Source organism: Plecotus auritus (genome assembly GCF_963455305.1).
Source record: "Plecotus auritus genome assembly, chromosome: 9".
Taxonomy (NCBI): Eukaryota; Metazoa; Chordata; class Mammalia; order Chiroptera; family Vespertilionidae; genus Plecotus; species Plecotus auritus.
In genome coordinates this window covers 25,007,044-25,035,031 of record NC_137783.1, presented here as the reverse complement: position 1 = coordinate 25,035,031, position 27,988 = coordinate 25,007,044, and the positions used below count along the sequence as shown (strand labels likewise).

General features: G+C 44.2%; 1 protein-coding gene across 1 annotated transcript in view; it reads right to left on the bottom strand.

Moving 5' to 3' along the window:
• The window catches only part of MYOF (myoferlin), a 134,470-nt gene extending 106,932 nt beyond the window's left edge, over nucleotides 1-27,538 (bottom strand). The window contains exons 1-3 of the mRNA XM_080687487.1: nucleotides 27,370-27,538; nucleotides 9,580-9,635; nucleotides 6,883-6,974 (exon numbers count right to left, since the gene is read on the bottom strand). Of these exons, the coding sequence (XP_080543613.1) occupies nucleotides 6,883-6,974; nucleotides 9,580-9,635; nucleotides 27,370-27,457 (236 nt within the window). The 5' untranslated portion in view covers nucleotides 27,458-27,538. The remainder of the gene's footprint in view (nucleotides 1-6,882; nucleotides 6,975-9,579; nucleotides 9,636-27,369) is intronic.
• Nucleotides 27,539-27,988: the final 450 nt, after the last annotated feature.

Below are 27,988 nucleotides of genomic sequence, written 5' to 3'. Positions count from 1 at the left end.
ATCTGCTCCTAGGGTAGATCCCCACACAGCCAGAGACCTACTCCAGTTAGAAAGCCTGCCTCAACCGTGGGCCGTCCCTCCCTCCTCACCAGCCACACGAGGAGAAGGAAAGGTCATGGGGACCACCCGAACAAATCCCACTCCCATGTTTACACGTAACAATGTCAGAAGAGAGTCTCATTGCTGGGAGAGATGTAACTGAAGACAAGGTCTTTTGTGTACATACCGGGAAGTGAAAATTTCTCATAAGCAATACCACACTGTTTCCCACCAAACTAACTCCATTCTAAACCAGTCTTTCATTTCCTCTAATTAAAAAATAAATAAATAAAACCTTTGCCCAGGGAGTTAGTATTTTCACAACCCAAACTTGTCCTTTTTCTTTTTCTAATTCTATAGCTCCCAGTACCACCGTGTGCGTGTGTGTGTGTATGTGTGTGTGTGTGTGTGTGTGTGTGTGTGTGTATTTCCTCTCACTTTCACATCCTGGCACCCTGGCCCTCAACCCAAACACACACACACACACACACACACACACACACACACACACACACGGAATAAATCTTGGAAGTTCTGAGCGTTGTGTAAATTAAATCCATGTGTTTCTACTCAAAGAGCTGGGTGACTTTCAGCGATTTGGTGAACCTCTCTGAGCCACATTTTCTCATCCATAAGTTGGAAATGAGTCTGCTTCAGAGTCATTACAACAATCGAATGCAATTATCTGGGGAATAGCATTAACACAATGCCTGGCACATGGTAAGCCCACAAAAGATATTAGCTCTTATGTTGTACCTCAGGAAATTGAAGTGAATTTTCCTTAACTACATAAAATTTTCCCTTAGTCTACCATTTATTGAGGAAGTATTACAATCCCCTTATAAAGATGAAGAAACTTTTCAAGAGTCACACAGGCAGTAAGAGCCAAAATCCAAACTAATCGCATGATCATACAGCTGACCACTTGCCCACACCTCCTCTTATGCAAGAGCTTGGGTGAATTTCCTCCTAGACATATTATTAGGTCTTAGGCATCTCCCTCTTACTCATACTACAGCAGAACAGATGCCTGGCTCAGTGATTGATACTCAGATGATGTTTCTAACTTTGCTCTGCATTTGTGTGGGGGTGTATGTGATGGTGGTTTGAATGCACAAGTGCACACACGGAGGGATAAAGGAGAGTACTAGGAATGTAAACTCTAAGGGAGATAATTATGGTCTTTTATCTCAGACATTGTAATTTGCATCTCTAGATGTTCAATTTGGTTCTTTTTTATATCTTCCATGTCTCTACTTAACGTGCTCAAGCATACTTCTACCTTCTTGAACCATGGAATATGAATATAATTATAATACTTGTTTCATTGTTCTTGCCTACTAATGATATTATCTATTAACTAGAGGCCCGGTGCACGAAATTCGTGCACAGAGGGGGAGTTCCCTCAGCCCAGCCTGCACCCTCTCCAACTGGGGTCACCTTGCAATCTGGGACCGCTGGCTTCTAACTGCTCACCTGTCTGCCAGCCTGATCACCCCTAACTGCTCTCCCTGCCGGCCTGGTTGCCCCCAACTGCCCTCCCCTGCCAGCCTGATCTCGCCCCCAACTACCCTCCTCTGCTGGCCAATTTGGTTCTGATTGGTTGGTTTCTATGCCAGTCAGCGTCAAAAGCTCCGCCTCCTAGGCAGCCATTGGTTCTTCACAGCACCCACATTTGGTTCTGATTGGTCAGTTCCTATGCCAGTCAGCGTCTCTGGGCCTATCAACAGGGCCTGATCAGAAAGGCAGGGCTGATCAGCACCCCCCATGGAGGCCTGGAGAGAAATGGAGGCGTGGCTGCTGGCCAGACTGGGAGAGAAAGAGAGAAGCAAGTGCTGATCAAAAGCTGCCACAGAGGCAACAGATCAGCTCCTGCTTCTCTCTTCAGGCCTCTCTCTAGCCCTGATTCGCAGCCCCCTCAGCAGTCAGCGCTGACTGCACTGAATTCCGGTTGGTCAAGCCTTGGTCATTACAACCCAGGGTTTTTATATATTAGGAAAATAAAACATCTATTGTTTTTTCACATTGCTAAAGTAAATCTTTCTGGGTACTCTCCCAATGCTCATAAATTAGGTTTCCCACTCTGGCTGGTGGGAGCATTACCAATTCCCAGCCCTGTGTGTGTTTCAAGGAATATTCAGATGGTTCTTTTTCCTGCCTCAGAGAGTAGTTTCCTCACTGCCCAGTACTCAATTGAAGTGTTAAGAGAACCCTCTGAAATCAGGGGTCGTGTGTGTGTGTGTGTGTGTGTGTGTGTGTGTGTGTGGCTCTAGACTCCCATCTGCACCTCCCCAACACTGGGAGACAACCAGGGTGGATCTGCTGAGTTCACTCTCCCTGTAGCCTGGTAATGGTCTCTGGGCATTACGTTGGATGCTCACAGTTATCTCCCCTCTCTCTTAGGGATCATCGTCCTATGCTGCTGATTTCCAATATCCAAAACTATTGTTACATATATTTTATCTAGTTTTTTGCTTGTGTCAGGGAGAAGCTCCACATAAAACAGCATGAGCTTTGGGACAGGTATTTGTTCCTCTTGTGATCCGACCCCCTTATGTTCTGACTCCTTTGCAGCTTCAACCCAAGTTGGAATCAGAAAGCTCTTCCAGAGAGCTGAGCTGGACAGTATTCATATAAATGGCCCATTATCAGTGGGCTAGTTGTTAGATGCAAGGTTCTTTAGAAATGTTACATTTCATTGATGTGGTTGTATCATAAATTCACTTGTTCATTCATTCATTCAACAAACATTTATTGAGGGCCTACTAAGAGCCAGGCTAAGTGCTGGTGTTTAAGCATTGAACACCATGACTGTGGACCTTCCTGTCTAGTAGAAGGCCAAATTAGTAAATAAATTGATAAGAACATTTCAGATGGTGGTGAAAGCTGAGCGAGGTGAAGCAGATGCATGGACCACACATATCCTTGAGTACTTGTCTAAAACCTAACCCACACACACACACATTTGTAAATATCTCTCATTCCTACATTTCCAAGTTCCTGAAGATGTTTTTTCTTTAGGAACTCAAGTGGAGTTCAACAGGACCAGGATGCCAAGGGATCAGTGTCCCAGGCTCAGCCCCTCTGAGCCTCAAATCTCGCCTCTGCTTAAGGTCATTGTGAAGATGAGCTATAGTCTCCGAATTTATCTTGTCCATTGTGGAGCATGAGCATGAGTGCTTTAGTATTCAACAGTATAAAAATGCCTACTTAAAATGTTCACCTAGGGAGGAGCTACCAGTAGATAGTGAGTGCTCTTATTTTTTTCAAAATTAGAAAAGTTACTTCCATTTTAGCCAAAAGATAACCAATCATTGCACCTACATTTTGGTTCCTTTAGGTTTTCAGTACAGTGTAAAAGTCAAGAGTACAGGCCTGCCCTGGCTGGTGTGGCTCAGTTGGTTGAGCATCGTCCTATGCACCAAAAGGTCGCCAGTTTGATTCCTGGTCAGGGCACATTCCCAGGTTGCAGGCTCGATCCCTGGTGGGGGGGCATGCAGCAGGCAGCCAATCAGTGTTTCTCTTACATTGATGTTTCTCTCTCCTTCTTTCTCACACTCTCTTTTCCTCTCTCTCTAAAATCAATAAAACCATACACTTTTGAAAAAAGAGTACAGGCCTGGATATAAATGCTGACTCTGACACATACCTACTGTGTGACCTTGAGCAGATCACTAACCTCTCTGAGAAAAAACAAGATCTGCCTCCTAGGGTGTCTAAGAGGATTAAAAGGGATAATGCATTCAAAGGCTCAGCATAGTCCCTGGCACTCCCTAAATCCTCACTGATTGGTGGCCATGTTTCAAAGGGAACTCTCATTCTTCAGCTGCTGAGAAAACTCTTCCACTCTGACGTTTCAGCTAAAAATATCATTTCATGCTCGTCATGTGACCAAGAGGCTCCTCCGGCTCTTCTCTTGCCATCATTCCGTCTGGCTGGCTGGTTGGATGACTATAAAGTGAGGAAGAATAGAGCCTGCACTGAATGCCCAGCCCTCTCCCAATGCCTGAGGAGGGATGCTAGTGACACACAGGCACTGTACTTCCTTGGATTGGATGGGGCAGTCTCTGTGAGTGTGGGCATGGACGCACAGGCAAAGCCAGGCAGCCTGGCACTGTTTGCTTACAAGCCCCGGAGCAGCAGATGTGAGAGCCTAGAACAGCAGACATATTTGCACAGCCGGTCTCCACAGCAACAGGAAAGTTAACAGGCAAGGCATTCCTTAAGCTGGGAGAAAAATCCTCTGCCCCCACCCTGTGTTTCCAGGTGAGGAAAACGTTCCAGCACTGAGCGGTGAGCAGTCCTCAAAGGCTGAAGCTTTAGTAGAAAAGCCAAGAAGAAGATATGGGGCCAAAACACACAAATAGTTTGAACAATCACACAGTTATGAGTATAATTTTTTCCCTGCAGGTAATGTGACTGACATTTACGCATTGTTTAGTTGGAGGAAACAAGGCCAAAGGTCACAATTGCTGGCTGAGGATGGTAAGAGGACAGGCATCCCAGGGCATCATTATCACACAGTGTTCACTCCAGAGCAGATAGGGTGGGCCTTTCATGGAAGACAGGAAACAACCATGCAGGGAAATCTGCGGGACAGAGAACTAATCTCCTAACTGAAAAGACCAAAGACCTCCCCCAATGGTCCTGCCTCAGGGCCCAGAATTCCCATATTGTCCACTCCTTCAGATAAGTCATAGTGATCTCAGTCCCAAGGTCATCGTTCCTGGGAAGTTAACACAGTGAACTCTTAGCAGCCCTTACACCATCATCTATTTCTGGAAAGTTCCTTTCAGCCAGCAGGACCTTGAAGGACTAAGACACAGGACAGACAAGTTTTGTTGGAGAAAAGAATTGGCAGATGGTGCACATGTGGCCCAGGGGGCAGGCCCAGTGGGAGCCGGGAGCAGCAATAAGGACACTGGGTGCTGGGAGAAGTCAGGGGGAGGAAGCCTCCCAGAAGGAGGAGAGGGAAAGGTTGAGAGCGTAATGAAGACCAGCTTCAGGTTTGGCCTGGAATCTGCCTTTTTCCGTTAGGCCTAAAAATTCCCCTGTCCCAACAATGCCATAGGAACAGCTGCTCATTTTGTGTTCCTGCTCAGCACACACCATGGCACCACGTGCAACCTACCTCAGAAAGACGCACGGACCCCCAACTTTAGGACCCTTATAACAGGGCCCACTGTCATTTTCTTTGTTCAAAGTTGCAAAGAAAAATGTCCAGGACCAGATAGACCGCACATTAACTCTGTCTCCAGAAGTACACACCCAACGCTCAAAGTAGGTGCCAACGTGGGCCTTGGTGGGGATTTGTCCTCTTCCATCACTGCTGTCATCCAGGGGCCCCACTGTGTTTCAACAGGTGTAAAATGAACACATAACAGTCTCCCGGTATTGTTTTCCCTGCTTCCTAACTGCTTTCAACTACACAGAAAGCCTGGGTGATTTTAGAATCTAAAATATAAGTCAGATCATATTCAAAACCCCCTAATGGATTCCTGCTTGACTAGGAATGAAACCCAAAGCTTGTGTTGTGGCTCACAAAGCTGTGTGCTGTGGTTCTGACGACCTCCTCTCCTTTCCCTGTCCCAGCTTCTGCTCTCTAAGCTGCACCTGACTGGCCTCTTCAGTGCTTCTCCAATATCCCAAGTGATTAGGGCGACCATCTAATTTAGTGGCCAAACCAAGCCACTGCTGACAGCAAAAGAGGCATTATTTATCATTGTGCTGCAGCCATAAACCAGGGCTGTCCTAAGCAAATCTGGGCACATGGTCACCCTACCTGAACATACTGCTCTCATGGCAGCCCTCTGATCATACCAAATGTCCTGAGGCTAAGGCATACATTTGTAAATGCATTCTCGTTCTACTAGGAATGAAATTACTACAAATTGGGATGCTCCTTACAATTGACACAGGTATTTAATATCAGGCTTCCTTCTCCCCCAAACCTGTTATTAATTTAATAGTACTTCTTATGGTCAATGACATCTTACAATCAAGGATACAGAGTAATGTGGTTTCTTATGTGGTATGACATAAAGGAGAATTCAGTGATCAGAGAGCAGGAATGCCCTCCTGCCAAGCATTTATTTCCATCAGAAAATAACAAGGAAGTAACCTGGTGTTAAGCACAGGTTTCTTATAAGCTAGTTTGGTTTGAGTTGTTTACCTAAGACTGGCTTCTGAGTCTATATAAGGCCCGAGTCCAGATCAAGGAATGGAGTGAATTTACTGAGGTCACTCTGTCCCCTGGAAACCTAGTTGGGAACCGCCAGCTTTACCCAGGGGACTACCCTCGGTGTCACCATGGCGTACCATCACACCCCCTCCCCCATTGGAAATTGATAGTGGCAATAAGGCAAGGAAACTGCTTTAGGTCTGTTGGGTTTAAAAGGCTAATAAGACATTAAAATGGAAGTGAAGCTGGAAGTATCACTTGAATGAGATGTATAAGGGTCACACATAATTGGGAGAAAGTATTTTGCCTGTGTCTAATATAGCTGCAGTTCAGATAAACCACCAGAGGTAGGAAATGACTATATGTAATTAACAAAGAAGTTTCTGGAGTGTAAGTAGCTTTCAGACTAAGTGCCAAATTGGATAGACTAGTGGTGGCTTAGTGTCTGCAGCCTTTTAGGAATATACTAGTAGACATTTGAATAAAAGCACCGTGATTGATTAACCACAGCTGATATTGGCTCAGAAGTGGGGGATGACATGGAATTAAAGTATGATTACATTGGAAGTATTATAAAATGTTATTAAAGATGTGTTCCTTCAACAAAATAAACAACAGTAAGATAATATGTCAAATGAGAAAAAGAGTTGAAATCAACTTACTTATTTTGTCCAATTGTCTCAAAATCTTTCACAACAATTCCAAGGGAGGATGAAAAGTCGAGTGGTATGCCCCTCAAGTCAAACTCCAAAATCTGTCCACAGAAAGGTTACGAAAACAAAAAGGCTGTTAAAAGGATCAGGGAATACAATGAAATGTACCAACACTAAACGCTGGGTCATCTTCACCAATGTCAATCTTTCAAATTTATAGTTAGATGGAAGTGATTAAATTATAAATTAAATTCTAAGCCTGGAGGCTGCTGAGGGTTGTGAGAAAGCAAACCAGACTTAGCCTCTGAGGAACCGGTGGTGACTCCTGGCTTCCCATTTACCAGGCTCTGTGTCCCTGGACACGTCACCAACCCCTACCTCATAGTCAGAGAACTGACAATGCCTACCACAATGTTGCAAGAATAAAATAAAATGTAGACGTGAAAATGTTTTCTTCAGTGGCTATTTTTAAATTACTTGCTCTTCCTAAACATAATATTATCAAAGAGATGAATGATCTAGAAAACACTTTCTAAAATACATCAGCCCCTCATTCAATGTCCCACTATGGCCAGTGCTATAGTCAGATGAGACTTTCATCTTAATGCAACAAATCACTGTCTACTGACAAACGTAAAAAAAGAAAAAAAAATCAACACAGTACCACTGATGCCTTTGACTGATTGTGTAATAAATGAATTAAATAAAGCAGTATCTACTGAAGATTTAATTCTCCTTGTAATGGGTCTGGAATGGATGGAAAATCGTCTCATAGCTCATATTAGAACACACCCACTAATCCTAATGGGTTTGGGGTTGGCATTTCATTTGGTTAGGTTTCAGTTATAAAACTGCAATTAAGTTTACTTGAGCCCTGGCTGGTTTGGCTCAGTGGATAGAGCATCAGCCTCCAGACTGAAGGGTCCTGGGTTCGATTCTGGTCAAGGGTATGTACCTCAGTCGCAGGCTCCATCCCATACCCTGGTTGGGGTACGTGCAGGAGGCAACCAATCAATATGTCTCTCACATCAATGTTTTTCTCTCTCTTTCCCTCTCCCTTCCACTCTCTCTAAAAAATCAATGGAAAAAAATATCCTCGGACAAGAATTACTAACAAAAAAAGTCTGCTTGATAAATACTTTTGCAATATGAGGGGGGAAATGGGTGGTAAACAAAATGGGGTCAGATGAATGATGCCCTGCAGAGGATACATCTGCTCACATGATCATACACCTCTCTGCCATTGCCCATGTGGTCTGACCTCAAATATAAAAAGGCACCCTAGCATCACTCAGACCTGAAGCACTAAATGCACACGTACATGTACTTTTACTTATTTTATTCTTGGAGCTCTGTGTGAGGGCTTTTCAGAAAGGCATTAAGAAGCTTTTTGCCTTCACCTCATTCAGTGAGAAGGTATGGTCTTTATCATATGGAGATATTGAAACTAGTTGGGAGAGGAAGTCTTCACAGCCTCCTGACTTAGTGAAAATATCAAAGACATTTATCACTGCACTTACTTACCCAGGGAGGTGTGACTGGCTATTGGAAAAAATAATGGGGCTGACAGTCAACTTTTCAAAAATTAGCCCGCATAAGAAAATCCTACTCAGTGGAAAGAATTACAATTTTCACATATCTATAAATATATTAAATACAGGGGAGGGAGGTAAGTAAATTACATTATATCCCTTCAATACAATATTACATAGTCATTAAAAATGCTTTTGAATGAAATGATATAGGTATGTGCTTAGGATATAATAGTAAAAAAGTAAGTTAAGAAACTGTACTTGCTTTATGAAGCTAATTTGCTAATTTTAAGACATCACATTTTATTAAATATATTTACTCAATAAACATTTATTGATATATCCCATATGTTAACAGTAGTTGCTTCTGGATAGTATGACCAAAAGTAATATATATTTTTTTGTTGTTGTTAATCCTCACCTGAGGATATTTCCTCCATTGATTTTTTAGAGAGAATGGGATGGAGGGAGAGAAAGAGAAACATCTATGTGAGAGAGACACATTGATTGGTTGCCTCCCACTTGCTCCCCAACTGGAGCTGGGGATCAAACCTGCAACCCAGATATATGCCCTTGACCAGGAAACAAACCTGTGACCCTTCAGCTCACAGGCTGAGGCTCTACCACTGAGCCACACCAGCCAGGGCCAAAGGTAATTTTTTATGCTGATCTGAAGTTTACAAAATTTTTATGTTAAATACTGGTATATATTATTTTGTCAAAATAAAAACAGTAAATATCTTGACTCAGTCAGACACACAAAGTATCATGTGATACACTCTTGATTAGTCACAAGCAGATACGTTTTTAATTATGGAGCGTTCCCCCTGGACTCTGAAGATGTTCTAATACCACCCCTTGCTCTAAAGATGTGCCCACACAGGCAACAAGACTGGACCAAGGCCGCATAGCAAGCTCAAGGCTGCTCCAGGCTAGAACCCAGCCCTCTTCACCGCACCGCTCACCACACCTCCACTGCACAGGACATGCCACTGTGCTCTGTCTCCTTGAACTGCTCTGCTGTCTCCTTGGCCACAAAGGGAGACGGGAGGGGTGGGGGTGAAATGCAGAGATTCTCCTTCCAAAGGGAAGTGTTCACCTCTGACCAAAGATGGGGTAACCAGATGTAGTTTATCCATTGAAACAAAGATAAAAAAAAAAAAAATGAAGTCACCTCATTCCAGACAGGGTTGAGTTCATTATCAATTTTCTTTGTTTTCTTTTTCTCATCTGCAAATAAAAAATAAGAGATACCAATCAATTAGAAGTATTTATAGAGCAGGTACCATTCATTTGTTCATTCAAAGAACATTTCCCTGAAGGCCAACGATGTGCCTGCGTGTCCCTTGCACCTGTCTAGGGTAGGGGCTATCTGAATCAAAGTTTTCCGAACCCAACAGCAGGTTTCGGTCTAAAACGTTTTTCCCATCCCCAGGTCTAGGGATGGGGGACTCAAAATCATAGAAATATGGGAATACCGCAATCCCCTGCCTCTCCCTCACCAGTTCCTGTAGACCAAGATTACCCAGGGCCTTTGTCTCTCCAGCTTTTTGCAGAAAGAAACCAACAAAGCTAACCTCTGGCATGCAGGTGTCCCCATTTTATAAACGAGGACATGAGACTCAAAGGAGTTAAGAAAGGTGTCTGAGCTCACACGTGGCAGAGGTGCACTGGTAGGACCTGGAGTTCCAGCTCTGAAGTCCATGGTGCCTCTGTGTGTGGTCAAGACCCTGATGCAGTTTAAAGATTAAGCTGGACTCCCTCCCACAGGCCTCAGCACAAGTAATTCACACATAAACACTTTCCAGGACACAGAGAGTTGGGGGGGGGGGGTTGTTGCACTTACTCCTGGTCCACCTTATCTGAAGACCCAAGGTTGTCTTTGTGTCAGAGACTCGATAGCACGCCTGCCTGGTCGAGTCACCGTCAATCCAGCTGGTGTGTAAGTTTTCTTGGAGCGAAGTCCCAAGAGGCAGGGGCTCCTATTAGGCCCCTCTGTCTCCAGATCCTTACCAAAATCAAAGCTAATGTTTGCTCATCTGTTTTCAGAAAACAAAACAGCGTTTCCTCCTGTGTGTCTCTTTTGCCATCACACAAAACACAGCACTTCTGACACCAGATGTATGGAGCGGAGTTCCCCACCAAACAATTTTCTGCGATACCAGATGGGTGGTTCTACAATTTAACCCCTTCAGACGCTATCTACCTGGAGATAGCTCCAGGTCTCACAGGTTAAGGGCTCGTCCCACAAGACGGCTGCCCCTCCCACTTCAGACACCAAAAGCAAGTCCAGGTTGTCACCTGTGCTTCTGACAGTTCACTTATAAACCACCCCCTCGGTGGGTTCCATTAATTAGCTAGAGCGTCTCATAGAACTCATGTCACCAGTTTATTAAAGGATATGATAAAGGATACTGATGCACAGCCAGATGAGGTACATACAGCCAGGTCTGAGAGGGTCCCAAGCTCTGTCCCCATGGAGTTAGGGTGCATCACCCTCCCAATACATGAATGTGCTCCCCTGCCTAGAAGAGTGGGGGGTGGGGCTGAAAATTCCAAGCTTCTCATTCCGGCCTGGTGTTTCTGTGACCAGCCCTCATCCAGGAGCTCCCCCGCCCCCCGCCCCAGAATAACCTCTTGAGAACAAATGATGCTCCTAGTGCTTTTATCACTTAGGCATTCACACGGGTTTTCGGAGCCCTGTGTCAGGGACAGGGTCAAAGACCAGCTACTAGAACAAGACATGCTCCTACTGCTTGTATCACGCAGGAATTTACAAGGGTTTCAGGAGCCCTGTGCCAGGAACAGGGTTGCAGGGGGACACCAACATATGTATTTTCTATTCTCTCACATCATTGATTCCCCTTAAAAAACCCTAGGAGGTATGTACAATTATTTCCATCCCTCTTTCACAGCTAAGGAAACGGAGAAGCTGTGTAACATACTCAAAGTCACCCAGTTAGTAAGAAGCAGGGCCACGTTTTAAACCCAGGCAGTCTCCCGTTGGTGGCCACACTTTGAACCAACCCTCAGCTTCCCCTCCACTACAGCGAAATGTAGGAGGTAATGTGTTTTGCTCAGCAGAATGTCACATTGCTAAGGCTCCCAGCACATGGCAAGCAGTGGGACTCACCACCTCATTCTTCCAAGACCTCAGCATAGCAAAGCCATGAGTCATCGCCCTCCCTCTGCTAAGCATTAACTTTTCCACTTGAGTGGGCTTCCAAAGCCTCACTGGCTTCCCTTTTCAAACTGCAGCATGACCCTACCCTCAGCTCCTACCTGGACCCATGAGCTCTGACTGTGGCCCTTCTGGGGGCTCACAGCCTCTCACTGGATCTGAGTCTGATGTCACTAGCAGCTGTCCTGGTTTCCTCTCCCACACTTCCATGTTGAGCCCACTCACCCTCCCCTCATCCACAGAAACCTCTCAATCTTCCTCTCTAGTTACAGTACAAGTGCTCTTGAGAGAAAGAGGATCCATGCAAAGGATTTTTAAGCATAAGGAGCTGGGTAAAATGGCTTTTACCCACAATTACAGCAGCTTCCCCTAAATATCCACCTACAAGTGCCAGGCCGTGCTTTCTACTGCATGTCTAAATCCTGAAGACAGCCCTGCAAGGTCAACATTCTCATCCCCATTTTACCGACAAGGAATTGAGAGAAGCTAATAAGGTCACCCAGCTAACAAGGAAACAGAGCCAGAATCTGAACCTACATCAGGTACCAAACCTGAGTGTGTGTTTGCTACCACACCGCAGTGCCTCACTGGAAGCTGCCAGAAACATTAGATAAAGAAATCACATGAAATGAAACATCCACTCAAAGTCCTGATTTTACTATCTAATTTAATATTCATTAGTGTGATTACTTAATTAATAACTCTATACTATAAATTCAGTAAAGAACTGTATTTTTAAAAAATAACTGTTACATCTTGAGTACAAAAAGCAATGCCTGGCATAAAATAGTTTGTTAATAAAGTACTGATAAACGAATAACTGGGTGAATTGTTACATAGTAAGGACTCAATAAACTCATAGTGAGGACCACGTAGGAATTCCTGGGGTAAAAAAGAAAATGCATAAATATCATATGTGGTTTGGCATCCTGGGCAGTGGCCACAGGGAAGTCCAAGATCAGGTTTCAGGGCATTCTGAGACTCTCTAAGACTATTTGCTCCAATACACAAAATATTACATCTATGATTTTTGGAGACAGAGTCTGTTGTTCTCATCAGACTCTCAAATGAGTTGGTAACCTTGACAAAGGTTAGGAATTCCTGCATAAACTGATACTATTAATCACTCATTCTCCAGCTCACCACCACCCTTGCTGCCATGACCTCGGCTGCGTAGTTGGAGAACTAAGTTGGGAGGGAGTGAATCTGGACCCTGAGACCACAGCAGACCTTCAAGGGAGAAGGTGGGCAATTGCAAGAGGTCCCAGCAAGTAAATAAAAGAGAAGACAGCAAGTAATTTTCAGAAATTGGACACAGGAGCTTGCAGTAGTAGTACTTGAATCACTGAAGGATGGTATTGAAGCAAATTTCAGTTTCTAATTCCCCAGGATTCCAGGCAGGGAGCTAAGGGAGGAGCCAGAGTACCAGAGAGGCTGTAGAAAGAGTTGGTACTGCTGTAACCAGTTTGGCTCAGTGGATGGAGCGTCAGCCTGCGGTCTGAAGGGTCCCGGGTTCGATCCTGGTCGAGGGCATGTACCTTGGTTGCGGGCGCATCCCCAGTGGGGGGTGTGCAGGAGGCAGCTGATTGATGTTTCTCTCTCATCGATGTTTCTAACTCTCTATCCCTCTCCCTTCCTCTCTGTAAAAATCAATAAAATATATTTAAAAAAAGAAAGAAAGAAAGAGTTGGTACTTGCTCATTTGAATTGAATCCCAAGCCTAGTTATTGACCTGGGAATCAGAATAGGAGAAGACACACTGCCAGACTATAATGCTGAGGGTGGTATATACTGGCCCTCCTAGCCCCCAGTAGGAACAGGGCTGGTCCAGAGTCAGTAGTTGAGGAATGTAAAAAAGGTCACTTGTTTATTCATTCATTTTTAAACATTTATTAAGCACCTGCTGTGTGCTGGTAACTGGGGAAAGAGACGAGTATAAGATAACTCCAGGTCTCAAAACATTCTACAAATGGCGTATATGGGCTTTGGAATAGAGGAACCAAACAAATCCCTATGCACATTTTCACCCAGTAGAAAAAGCCTACCATGCTCTTGCCTGCTTCATTTTCATGTTGGAGTTTCCTCCTGTAAGAGGATCAGTGATATCTATATATAGAAAAGGCTAATATGCAAAGTGTCCCCTCGGGAGTTCAACCAGGAGACCGGGAGTTCGATCGCTTGCTATGACGTGCGCTGACCACCGGGGGTGGCACAGAATGAAGGAAGGCCTTGGTCGGCAACTGGCAGCTGGGGAAGGGAGGCCCCGGATGACCTCTGGGGAAGGGAGGCCCTGGCTGGCTGCTGGAAGGAAGGCCCTGGCGGGCAGCCAGGAGGCCCCGATCGGCCCTGATTGCTGGCCAGGCCTAGGGACCCTACCCATGCACAAATTTTGTGCACTGGGCCTCTAGTATATATATAAAAAAAGAGGGTCGGTGATGGGAATAATGAGTGGCCAGGTCAGGCAAAGGGACCTCATAGCTCAGCCCATGGGAATGGTCAGTAAGTGAGTTCTTCCACAAACCTTAATCAACATCATCATTCTTCCATCCAACAAACATCTTTGAAATATCACTTGTCAGGCACTGAGCTGGACACTGTGCAAGATGCAAAGATACCTAAGACATGGTTCCTGCTCTCAGGTGCTCCAGCAGGGAGGTAGATGTGACTGATATAGACAGATGGCTTCAGTTGGCATCAGAGAGGTACAGATGAAAATACAAATTCAGGAGAAGGGGAGGTGACTTTGGGCTGTGGGCACCAGGTAAGCCCTTGAGGAGGAAGCAGAGGCTGAGCTGGGGATCACAGGACAAGGATGGACCGGATGTGGAGCTGGGAGAAAAGGTAACTCCAGGTGGGGGAAATGGGGTGGGTGGGTCAGCCACGGAGGCAAAGAGAAAAGGTCATGTCTAGGGACACTGCACAGCCCAATTGGCTGGAGCCAAGGGATGTGGAAGGGAGTAAAGGCAACCAAGCTGTGTGGGAAGGTTATGGTCACACCATAAAGACGTGAATGCCAAGCTAAGCTTCATTTGGCTGATACAAGCAACTTGGGAAGGAGGGTGTTAGAAACTGGACTTTTTAACGTCAAAAAGTTCATAATCCAACAACAAAAAAACCAAGTTGCCCAACAACTCTTCCAATATATGTTCCTAAAGACATGATTCAGTTGTGTGTGGAGAACAAAGGGGACCAGTTGAGTCCCAGCTGCTGTAGGTTGACCACAGAACAGATGGGACTATTCAGGTGGAACTTTCTGTGCTCCTGCACTTGCACACAATGTTCATGCTAAGGGCACTGCCCTCTATCCTGAATCACTTAATGGAGCCAATTATACCTTCAACTTTACTCAGTTGAATTCTTCCTTTAAAAGACAAAACATCGCAGGACTAGTACATTTAAACACTGACCTCTTATCTCCCTAGCTAATAGGGGAAGGTTAAGTCGCTGTCATTAGCTCCTCTCCTCCTGGAAAGCAAACCAGTTCTCCCTTCTGGTGAATTCCTTTTAAGGAGGAGATTGATTTCTATCAAAATATGTGTACGTTGCATTTTGTTAAAAGCCTATTCTTACACATAGACATGTCAGGATGGGGGTGGGGGAAGATAGATACATTCTTTTTTTTTTTAAATAGATAAATTCCTTTATTATCAGAAGCCACAGAGTCACATGTTTATATTACTAGTATTCAGTTATTCAATTCTACCTCTTTATTTAAAAAAAAAAAAAAAAAAAGGTTGAAATTGCAGGCCCAAAACATCAGATTAAATTATGGAAAATTTCCCTTCTCCATTATCACCACCTCCCCTTGTTCCCACTCTGATTTTATTAAGATGACTATGTCTTCCTATGGAAAGGAATTAAATACTTTCAGCCCAGAAGATAACAACAGATTCAAATGCAGAATACACCCTAGACCAGAACTCAAGGCATTCTTTGGGGCATTTCCTGTTTTCTGATTAGCTACGCCTGCTTCTCTCTGAGTTTTGTGAAGGTCACCATTGCAGTAATTAACCTGCATGCCAACTTCTGAGTAACATTTCCCTGAGAACTGAACAAGCACTCTTTGCCAAGCCAGCATGCTCCCTCTTGCACGGAACCATTTCCTTTGCTATTCATCTACCAGACAGTGTGTTGGACTCTTACTGAAAAGGTTCAAGAGACACTGTGACTCCTAAGGCTGGATTGCTGAGCGGACCAGTGTGATTAGTTAATTTTGTGTGTCAACTTGACTAAGCTGTGATGCCAGTTGTTTGGTCAAAAACTAGTCTAGATGTTGTGATGAAGGCATTTTATAGATGTGATTAACATTTATAATCAACTAGAGGCCCAGTGCACTGGTAAGGTCCCTAGCGGCTGCCAGCTAGGCCTGGTATTCCCTCCCTTCCCCAGGCAGGCCCCGCCCCCTGGTCGAACTCCCAGACAAACTCCCGGTAGAGGGGACAATTTGTATACTACGCTTTTATTATATAGGATTGTCTTTAAGTAAAGCAGATTACTCTGCATAATATGGGTGGGCTTTGTCCAAATACTAGTAGTTGAAGGCCTTAAGAGAAAAAACTGAGGTTTCCTGGAGAAGGAATTCTGCCTCAAAACTGTAATCCTGCCTCTGACAGAAATCCTGCAGGGTTTCCAGCCTACCAGCCTGCCCCACAAATTTCAGACTTGTCAGCCCCCTATAATCATGAGTCAATTCCTTAAATTAAATCTCTCTATATATATATGCTAGTATCTCTCTCTCTCTCTCTCTCTCTCTCTCTCTCTCTCTCTCTCTCTCACACACACACACACACACACACACACACACCCTATTCTCTGGAGAGCCAGGTGCTCATGGAAGTAACAGCTATAATGGTAACACATTTTAAATATTTTCAAAGACACACCATCGCACAGAGCCTTAACAATTCTGCAGGGAAAAGGGCAGGTGTTGGCCAGCATTTCTGATTGGACTTTCACATCAGTTAACTCTCCATTTCTTTGAGCTGCTATCTCTGGGAGACATAAGGTTCAGCCATTGACCTCAGAGTCCCTCATGTGAATTTAGAATAGATAATCCCTAAGTTTTCTTCCAGGTACATGAGTCTTATGAAGTCCCCCTGAGTCCTGACTGGTTAGATTGCTATGTCTTACCAAAGGGCCCCAGGAGACGTGGAGGTGTCATTTACAAAGCTTCCTTAACTCAGCTCTTCGGTAGGCAAAGTAAGCAGGTCAGCCATGCAGCTAAACCTGACCTCCCATTCAGAAGTACTTCTTCATCTCTGCGTCCCCAGGCCACGGACCCTTCCTTTTGAAAAATATTCACACATACACACGAAGTCACCCACTATTTGGCCTAGAATTTCACAGACCCCACCCCCACCCCTGAAGCCCACTCATGCATGGTTAACCGTTATTACGTACTATGAACTAGTCGCTGTTCCCAGTACTTCCATGGACTGTCTCATTTAATCTTTACAACAAACCTAAGAGGTGAATTCTGTTACTGATCATCCCCAGTTACAAAGGAGGAAACCAAGACACAGAGAGGTTAAGCAATTTACCAGAGGTCACATGGCTAGGAAATGGTAGAGCTGGGATCCAGACTCCGGCAAAGAGACACAGAGCAGTCTCCAAAGTTGGAGATTAATACTAGATAATGATCCCTTGAAGGCTGAAGCTGTATTTTATTAATATTGTTATTCTCCCCAGAGTGCTCACTACATAGTACTCCCTCCATGATCTGAATGAATTGGACTTCATAAGCTCATAAAAGTATTATTACTAGAGTTGCTAGAGGATGACTGTGAAGTGCTCAGCACAGGGCCCAGCAAGCTCAACAAGAGCTAGGATTTCTGTCGAAACCGGTTTGGCTCAGTGGATAGAGCGTCGGCCTGTGGACTGAAGGGTCCCGGGTTCGATTCCGGTCAAGGGCATGTACCTTGGTTGCGGGCACATCCCCAGTCGGGGGTGTGCAGGAGGCAGCTGATCAATGTTTCTCTCTCATCGATGTTTCTAGCTCTCTATCCCTCTCCCTTCCTCTCTGTAAAAAATCAATAAAATATATTTTTTTTAAAAAAAGAGCTAGGATTTCTTACTATAGCAGCTTGGCAGCAACCCTTGTGGACCCAGGCGGTTGTCCAGGCTGTGGTGCCCTTCCTGGAGGGCAGGGCCCAGAGGAAGTGCTCAGTGGCACTGGGCACAGCCCTGGTGGAACCGTTCTCTCGCCTGGCTCCGTTCCAGAGCCCTGAGGCCCCCTGGGGCAGCTGGTATGTGGGCAGTGTCTACCTCTCCCCGGCAGCCACCAGCATCTGGGAGAATTTCCACAAGAACCAGGAAGGCTCTGGGAAGGGCTAGCAGAAGAGTCTTCTGTCCTCAGGACTTAGAGGAACCCGGGGCAGTTCGAGACATGTGGCCTGCCCAGGTCAAGCTGGCTAAAGCAGTATCTCTGACTTTTTATTTCCCAAACCTGGCTGCCCTGCGGCTCCAGGAGAGGTTGCCAAACGGGTTCTAGGGGAAAGGCATTTTGGCCAAAAGGCAGCTGTGATACAAAGCAAGGCTGTGTTTGCACATTTCTGAAGCAGTCACTGATATCACTGATCAACAGGAACGCCCAGACAAAAAGGCAGGCAGGGTCCCTGCTCTGCTTTCCGCATCCAGTGCCCCACTGGCCTCTGGAGATGCCCTTTCAGGCATACAACTCCTGGATCAAAACCAAATCCGAGGGAACTGCGGTCAAGCTGAGTGGATCTGAATGACTCACACAGAATCTTCTTCCTAAAGGCTGGCCCCAGGGAGTGGTCATGCTCCAGCTCTGCCAGCTGCCCAGCTGCAGGTGGAGGAAGCCCAGGTAGGCAGGCACCTGGACTGGCTGCCTCGATCAAGAACGGAGCCTTGCCCTAACCGGTTTGGCTCAGGGGATAAAGCGTCAGCCTGCGGACTCAGGGGTCCCGGGTTCGATTCCGGTCAAGGGCATGTACCTTGGTTGCGGGCACATCCCCAGTAGGAGGTGTGCAGGAGGCAGCTGATCGATGTTTCTCTCTCATCGATGTTTCTAACTCTCTATCCCTCTCCCTTCCTCTCTGTAAAAAAATCAATAAAATATATTAAAAAAAAAAAAAAAAAAAAAAAGAACGGAGCCTTGTGCCCTTCTGGTTTGTTCATTTATTTTGCATGTGAGTATCTATTCTGTGTGTGGCATGCTAAACACATTCACATCTAATCCTTACAAGGGAGGTGTTAGAAATCCCCATTTGACTGATGAGGAAACAGAGGTTCTGTGATGGGAATTGACCCCGGAGCTAAGTAGCAGAGCTGAGCTGCAGCCCCAAGTCAGTTTCATTTCCAAACCTGTGCTCTTTACCAACTCCTTGAGCTGAGGGTGCCAGGCGACCTGCCACATTTTCACCATTACAGCTGAGTGACTTTGGGCCATTTACTCCAACTCTCTGTATCTAGACTTGTTCATTAATAAATATTGATACCTAATGCCCAGGAATAATGGCTGCCATATATAGGGCTCCTAATATGCCAGGCACTCTTCTAAGGGCTTTGTATATATTACTTGTTAATTATTATTAACCTTCTTTTGAGTAAAATTAAGTCGCTTGTCCAGGGTCATTTGCTATTAAGAAACAAAGCCAGAATTTGAATGCAGCTGTTCTGGTTCCCAAGCCTCTTAGCCTCTCCTGCCTCTGCCTATGTTTCTGAGGCAATATTTGCTAGACGATGGATGAAGGCTGCTATTTGGCAAATTCCCTTCAAACGCAGCTTGAAGAGATGGAGAATTCCTAGAGTTTCCAAGGGGCAGCTCAAGGCCTGAGTGTCCTTTAAGAGGGGATGGAAAGCGTACTGTTGGGTCTATAATCAAATGAGAAAGCGTGAAAGTGCCTAGGACACGGGGGACACTCCCATGTGTTGGCTGGAATGATAAACTGCCTCCCTCAGACAACGTGAAGAGGATCCAGGTCCTCTGCTCTTCCTGTCTCCGAGAGATGGTATAAGAGAAAATAAAATAGCCTAGCTGGTTTGGCTCAGTGGATAGAGCACTGGCCTGAGGACTGAAGGGTCCTGGGTTTGATTCCAGTCAAGGGCATAGGCTCAGTCCCCAGTAGGGGGTGTGCAGGAGGCAGCTGATCAATGATTTTTCTCTCATCATTGATGTGTCTATCTCTCTGTCCCTCTCCCTTCCTCTCTGAAATCAATAAAAAATTAATATTAAAAAATATATACACATATATATTTTTTCTAAAAAAAGAAAATAGTCACAGAAAAGAACTTTGAAAATAAGCACAAAGCACTGAGTTAAAATCTTGCTCATTTAATCCTATCCCTCCCGGGCAACAAACGTTTAGATAAATTAGGCTCCAGCCTCAGCTCCCACGTCCCATGTTAATCATCTCTCTGAAGAGGATTTTTGCCATTGGCAGCAGTTTTCATGCATGTCCTCAGCCCTCCTTCCCGTGCGATGCATGGCTTTGACCTCTGGGCTCCTTGGCGAGCTAGGCTGGTCAGTTGCTGCAGGTTTGAGGCAGTGCTGGCATCGGGAGTTTGTGGATTGCTGCTGTTAGTGGGATGGGGTGGAGATAGACTGAATGAAGGGAGATGTCAAGCACAAAGAAAGCCAGCCATGCACGCAGCACGGTAAAAGTGTGCAGGACCAAGAGTCTCGGGACTGGGGTGCTAGTCCTTCCTTGCCTCTTCCTGGCTGCCCAGCTTCGGACACTCTTGCCCCATCTGAGACTCAATCTCCTCACCTCAAAAATGAGGACAGCCCTGGCTGGTGTGGCTCAGTTGGTTGGAACATAGTCCCATGCATCAAAGGTTTGTAGGTTCGATTCCTGGTAAGAGGTCATACCCAGTTTTTGGGTTTGATGCCTGATTGGGCGTGTGCCTAGGGACACAGGGATGTCACCCCCTCAGCTGGGTGTACGGGTCCCAGCTCCACCTGGAACCTGCTGTGCGACCTTGAATGAGGCAACCCACTCTCCCCAAGACTTGGTCTCTTCAGTCACAAAATGAAAATTTTCATTTTTTTGGTGAGAATTAAATGAATAAATGTATGTGACGCTCCAAGAGCAGTGTTTCACAGCTAGTAAGCTCTCATCTTCAATATGACCTGCAAATAATGGTCATGCCTCCAGGAGTTCACTCAGAACTAGGACTTGCACTAGACTGTAAGCTGCAGGCAGGCAGGAGCCATGTCTGGCTTATTCCTCATCTGATTTGCAGTGCTGAGCACACAGTCTGGCAGAGTGCGCTCTTGATCAATGCTTGTTGAGTGAATTGATGTTTGAGAGAAGCAGTAGGAAGAAACAGCAGCAAGACAGCAGGAAGAGAGAGACAGTGACGGCCCAGGCAGTGAAGACAGGAAAGCAAAAGGAAAAATTTTGATTTTTTTAATAATGAAAGAGAGAGAAAGAGAAATATATTTTTTAACTTACAGGTTGTACTACTGGGATGTAAAAAATGATGACAGTTATAAACCAGAGAACTGAGGAGAGGTGAAGTAAAGATTCACCCTGCCAAAAATATTAAATTTTTAATCCTTTACATGTACAGTAATAAGTCAGAGCTTTGGTCACTGCTAATACAATGGCTCTGGCGTGGAATTCAGAGGAACTAATTCACTGCTAAGCTATGTCAGCTCCCAGCTTCTGAGTCACAGCATGTCATAAAGGCTTTCCTCGCCCTGTGGAAACTTACCCCAGGAGGGCTGGGTTTTATTTCTTTTTTTTTTTAATCCTTTTGTTCTTGGTACACATTCTTCCAGTTACAGACTGGGTCCAAATGACCCCAACATACCAAACAACCCAACCCACTCAGCGTGGGGAGAAGCATTCATAATGTAACTTGGTTGCTTTCAGCACAGGTTGTATCTCTTCATCCATCATGACTCAGGGAATACGCAGAGACTCTGGAGTCAGATGGTCCCGAGTTGAATCCTGACCTGTCTCTGCCTCAGTTTCCCCATGGGTAAAATAAAGATGATAATAATACCTATTCCTAACAATGATGTGAGGATTAAATAAGATCATACACACAGGAGTAGATAGTGTAAGAATTTAATAAATGATGGTGCTGGTATATAGTAAGTGGCTGTCACTCAGGCTGTCCACCCACCTAGAATCTCCGGGAGACCCAAGTTGCTCTAAACATTTAAAGCACTTTCTACACACTTTCTGTTTACTCATGCTCATTGTGGGACTATTGATCTTTCCATTTTGCAGATGAGACAGCTGAGGTATAGAGATGCTGGGCAACTGTGAGTGGGAGGAAGTCCTGGACTCTTAACCACTGTAGCTGTTCTCCCACTCTCTGTGCTGTCCAATACGGTCACCAACAAGCACTTGTGGCTATGCACATTTAAATGAACTAAAATTCAATAATATACATCATCAATTCCTCGATTAGAGACATTGAGGTGGTAGCTGATGTATAATCAAGACCAAGTCACCTCCATGGAAACCCAAAGCCCCATGCAGGTCCCATGTCAATTATAGGGGAGCAGGAGGAGGTACCACTAAGGCAGCCCAGGAGCAGACAGGAAGTGGATGCCAGTGCAGGGAAGGGCAAAGGCATGAGGCCACTCAGTCCCTGAGTGAATGGCTCCCTACCTGACATGACTCTGGCTTCTCTGAGGCCCATGACCTGGGCACCATTTGAAATGTATATTCAACAATTGTATGGTAATGGATGGATTTACAAAGCACTTCAAAAGGCAAAAGTCTTTAATTTACTGAGTCATTAATGGTGTGCATGTTGTAGTATATACAGATCTCAAATTATAATGTTGTACACCTGAAAGTTATATAATGTTATAAACAAATGTTACCTTGACAACAACAACAAAAAACTAAACTAAATTTAAATTAAATGTATATTCAACCTGTGCTAGGTGTTGCAGAGGTATGAAAATCCCATGCCTCTTGGCAGGGCCAAATCCCATGGGGATGGAGTAACTCACCAGTAAACCCAAGCCCTCAAGTGCCAGCACCTTGAGGGCATGCACAGGAGATGCTGTGGACAAGGAAGAAAAACAAGCCACACTGATTGATTTTTGTAAGGCAGCGGTGGTTTCACAAATGACTGAGAGCCTGTAAAATGTGCTTTGAGAAATGTGCCTTTGAGAGTTCCCATGCTTCAACAGGGTGGGGCCACTTTCCTTAGTGGTGAGTGTCTAAACTCTGTTCTCCCGGAAGTGAAGGGAATGGATGACTCAGTAGGTTAAACATTTTTGCCTTCTGAAGTGTTTTGCAAATACATGAATATCTTGGGTTTGGTTCCAGACCACCACAATAAAGAGAGTATCATAAAAGAGCAAGTCATATCTTTTTGCTGGTGGAAGATCTTGCATTTAATTTGTAAAAATGCTAAATCTGCAAAGCAATAAAGCAAAGCACAATAAAATGTGGTATGCCTGTACAATACAGTGGTCCTAGGGCAATATCAACACGACGTGATTGTCAGTTTGAGCCACTGGGAATCTCTTTGACTAGTCCTATGGTGCACCCTGGGTAAACGAAGGTGCCCTGCGGGCCACTCACCAGGTGCCTTCATAGATGATGGTGAATGAGACCCACTGGATCTTTCTCCCCTCATACTTCACCATCCTTAAATAGAATCTCACAGATTTTCTGCTTATTTAAAAGGTTATTTTTAAAAATTCAACTGTATATTTTCACATAACAAAGTAGATTTTACTAAGAATAGTCAGAAAACCCTCTATTGCATAAATCACGGCCTTGGGGAATCTCTACAAATCACGGCCTTGGGGAATCTCTACTCCCTTTCAGATGCGGGGGACGAACAAAATTTCTCTACCCACAAGGTTCTTCTGGCTGATGTAAGCAAATAAACATGAGACAGATTAGCAAGAGAAAATAATCATATTTAACACATATATATGTGAAAGAGCCCTTCATACATGAGAGAATCAGAGACCCCACAGGCAGGAGAAGTTCAGAGACCGAAAGGGGAATTGGAGTGTGTAAGACACCCTGAGCTAGGGGATGAGCTAATGCACCTTGGGGGCTTCAAAGGGTCATTGCAAGACGATAAGAAGAGCAGTCCTTTAGTAAAAAAAAGTTTGCTCTGCCATATAGGTAGGTCAAAAGAAGTTATCTCTGATAATATTTATTAAGGGCAAGTCCCCTAATTCAAATTCTTTAGGTAATTGGGGCAGGATGGAGAGACAGAAGTTTCTCTTGGGCCTGTGGCTAAATTTGCCTTTAGCTCAAAGTAATTGCATACCACAGAGATACATCTTGGGGTGACTCATTCTGGACACCCAAACAAATAAGCCATCATAGTCACATTTTTCAAAAGAAGAAAAATAAGATTTTCAAAGAGGTCAAGTGATTTACTCCAGACTACAAAGTTGATAAGCTCATTAGAGGGGGAGGGGTCCCAGCAATATCTAGGGTTTCACTCCAAAAACAGGTCCAAATGAAATAAGAGGTATTTGGAAAAATAAGTAATAACATGACAATTCATGTTTTAAATTTTTATTGATTTCAGAGAAGAAGGGAGGGGAGAGAGAAATAGAAACATCAATGATGAGAATCATTGATTGGCTGCCTCCTGCACACCCCCTATTGGGGATCGAGCTTGCAACCCAGGCATGTGCCCTGACTGGGAGTCGAACTGTGACCTCCTGGTTCATAGGTCAATGCTCAACCACTGATCCACGCTGGCCGGGCTAACATGACAATGATTTGATAACCATCTGGACAATAGCAGCAGCCAGTCCACAAGGCAAAGATGTGAGAGACAATTCTACTGACGGAATGGACAATATCATAAGGATGGAATGAGAAAATCGCTATAGTTGCAACAAAATGCTCCCTAGGAGTCTGATATTTCATATGAATACAATGATGCCACATTGTAAAAGCACAATTGATTGAGAAAATGTCCTCTCAATCAATCTTTTCAAGAGATTTGACACAGAAGTAAGATATAAGCAAAAGGAAAATGGAACTTAGTGGCAATGTTCAGCAAACCCATCTTTAAGAGAAAAGACAAGAAACACACACACACACACACACACCAGGTAATCTGACTTCAGAAAGATTCACCACAGTATGTACTGTAAGGATGTAATCTGTTACAACACTGTTGTAACAGGAAGTGGTTGAAACAACTTACCAGCACATGTCTATACCAAAAGTCAGGAATAATTCAAACTGTTCAGAGTGTATACCTTTAGGTGGTAAGCATGGGGAGAGAAAAAGAATAGGAGGGGGGTGATGAGAATTTTCACTTTTTTAGTTGTATAATCCCTTCTGGATTGTTAGTTTTTGTTGTTGTTTGTACATTTTTAATTTAAACTGACAATTACATATTAGTTATTGTGATATATATGTATGTATATATGCATTACACAGTATAGCAGCCATAGTCCAGATGTTCCCACTCTGAGTTCACAGTTGTTTCTTCTGTCAGGTTGCTTGTCAGATGAATGAATGAATGAATGAATGAATGAATGAAAGACTAGAGTTAATATAATAAGTGTAATTGTTTGGATAGACTATATTTGCCCAACTTAAATGAAGTTTTCCACTTTCAATTGAATGTTTATAGCCTTAGACATGTTTTTAGTCATTTAAAATTTTTGACAAATAAGTCAAATTTTAGTATAGTGTTAAACTCTAATTCCTTTATAATTTACTTAATGTGCCTCAAATAATGACATCACCCAGTTGAACCCAATATGTATTTACATGTCTTTACATATCAGTGGCAAATGATACAAACTTTTCATGTTATGTCTCTATTATGTAATAGTTTCAAGGGAAAAATTTTTAACTTAATACAAGTCAATAAACTCTGATATAATATGACTACATGATATTTAATAACAAGATTCTCAAGATACATTGTCCTTTAAGAATCCAACTTTTAGCCCTAACCGGTTTGGCTCAGTGGATAGAGCGTCAGCCTGCGGACTCAAGGGTCCCAGGTTTGATTCTGGTCAAGGGCATGTACCTTGGTTGCAGGCACATCCCCAGTGGGGGGTGTGCAGGAGGCAGCTGATTGATGTTTCTCTCTCATCAATATTTCTGACTCTCTATCTCTCTCCCTTCCTCTCTGTAAAAAATCAATAAAATATATTAAAAAAAAAAAAAGAATCCAACTTTTGCCCTAACTGGTTTGGCTCAGTGGATAGAGCATCAGCCTGCAGACTCAAGGGTCCCAGGTTCGATTCCGGTCAAGGGCATGTACCTTGGTTGCAGGCACATCCCCAGTGGGGGGTGTGCAGGAGGCAGCTGATGTTTCTAACTCTCTATCCTTCTACCTTCCTGTCTGTAAAAAATCAATAAAATATATTTTTTTAAAAAAAGAATCCAACTTTTGCTCTCAGGTTCTTTTTTATTATTGATTTTAGAGAGAGGAAGAAAGAAGGAGAGAGAATGCAACATTGATTTGTTGTTCCACTTATTCATGCATTCATTGGTTGATTCTTGTATGTGCTCTAACTGGGGATCAAACCCACAACTTTGGCATATCAGGACGATGCTCTAACCAACTGAGCTATCTGGCCAAGGCCCCCAAATTTCTTCAAACAAAACAACCATTTGGCAACTTTGAGTTTCATTTCTTTCATTTTTTGCTTATACTCACAGGAAGAAGTTTGAGAAGAGAAATAGAGAGATAAAATATACAAAGAAAAGAGGCAGGCATAGATTAACCAGAACCTGGAAGAGAGAAGCAGTCAGGTTCCTGAGGAAGAGAGAAAGGTGCCGAGGCGCGGTCAGGAAAGCTGGGCCCATCAAGGCTCCCACTCTCTATGCCCTCCTTTCTCACTCTCACCCTCCTGCCCTTACCAATGATCATGGATAAACAGAAAATGATAAAGACTCTTAAACTCAGATTTAGACACATCAATCCAGTCAAAACTGCAATCATTTTATAATGCCTGGGAGAGTGCCGTCACACCAGCCACTCCTGTCCCCTTCCACTGCAATTAAACGTCATAGAATAATAACCTTTTGGAATTACAATGGGCCTTTTGAAGATGATCTAGTCTAAAATCTCCTTACCCATTTTGCAGAAAGAAAACTGACATCCAGATAAATTGGGTCACTTGCCCAAAGTCATTCAGCGAGACCAAACTACAAATAGATCCCCAACCTGCAGGCGTGCTTTGCCATGGCTCTTTTCCCTGTGAGCAACCTAAGAGCTACAGAACATACAAAAAACATCCCAACTTTGGAGAGATGGACAATTACAAAGAGGCACAAAATAACGGGAAAACAAACTAATCCAAAATAACAGCTTCCCCCCACCTCCTTGGTGAGTGACAAGCCGAGAGGGGCTGTTTTTTACAGAGTAATGGTACCTTGGACAATTAAATTGCACTTTTTCCTCTTTTACCCATTTCTCATTGGCACGGACTATAAGAAAGTGCATACTACTCTTACTTTGAACCAACACAGACCTTTTTTGATACCTGAAATTTGGGGATTGACAAATACAGTTTTTCCCTCCAAGGGCTTACAGAAAGTACCTTATTAGAGTTAACCTAAGAGGTCAATCAATGAACTGCAAAGCCCTGGGGAAAATTAAATGCCTTCCACGAGAATCGGTCCCCTCCCCTGACCTGCACAGGTAAACCAACTCCAGCGAAAGCCAGAGATTTGGTCTTGTCAGTCGCCTAAACGCAGACGTTGAAAGAACTTGCGTTTCTTTCACGGCTGAGAAATTTGAGACCCAGCTGGTTAACACTGGGTCATCAGATTATAGCAGCCAGAACACGAACATTCCGAAACAGGACTTGAGAAAAGGAAGAAAACTTTGTCTTACCCTTAAAAATAACAGAAACAATAGGATCCGGTTTCCCAAATTTCGTTTTAGGGATATTGATGGCAGATTCCACAATCACACGAAGCATGGCTCTGAATGGGGTGAAAGCAAGTTTCAGCGAACGAGGTTTGGAGCCGCGGTCGCTGGCGCTCCGGGCAGCACCGCCCTGCGAGAGGAGGCTGGGGAGGACCTGAGAGAGGGAAGGGGAAGGCCAGGGCGATGGGTGGATCTCTGGCGGACTATTTACTGAAGGCCCGTGTAAACTGATATCCAAACTCCCGGGGCCTCCTCAGTGCCGCAGGCACCACTTATGAATTGGGGAAATGTGGAAGTGAAAAGGACCAAACCCCAACTAAAAATAGTTATGTGTAACAAATGAAACTGAAATGGATTGGGAACTAATGAATGTGGGCACGTTAGGAGACCTCTAAGTAACAATTCGTGAAATCACATCAATTGGTTTTCTGCCACTGCTTTTATCCTTTTCTGAGCTTCATGAAGCTTTAAAACTTTACTTAATCATTTTTAACTTTTTTTTTTTTTTTTACTTTCTCTGTTTCTTCTCTCATACTGTCAAACACACATTCAGCAACTACTTAGAGAAAAAAAAAAAATGTTT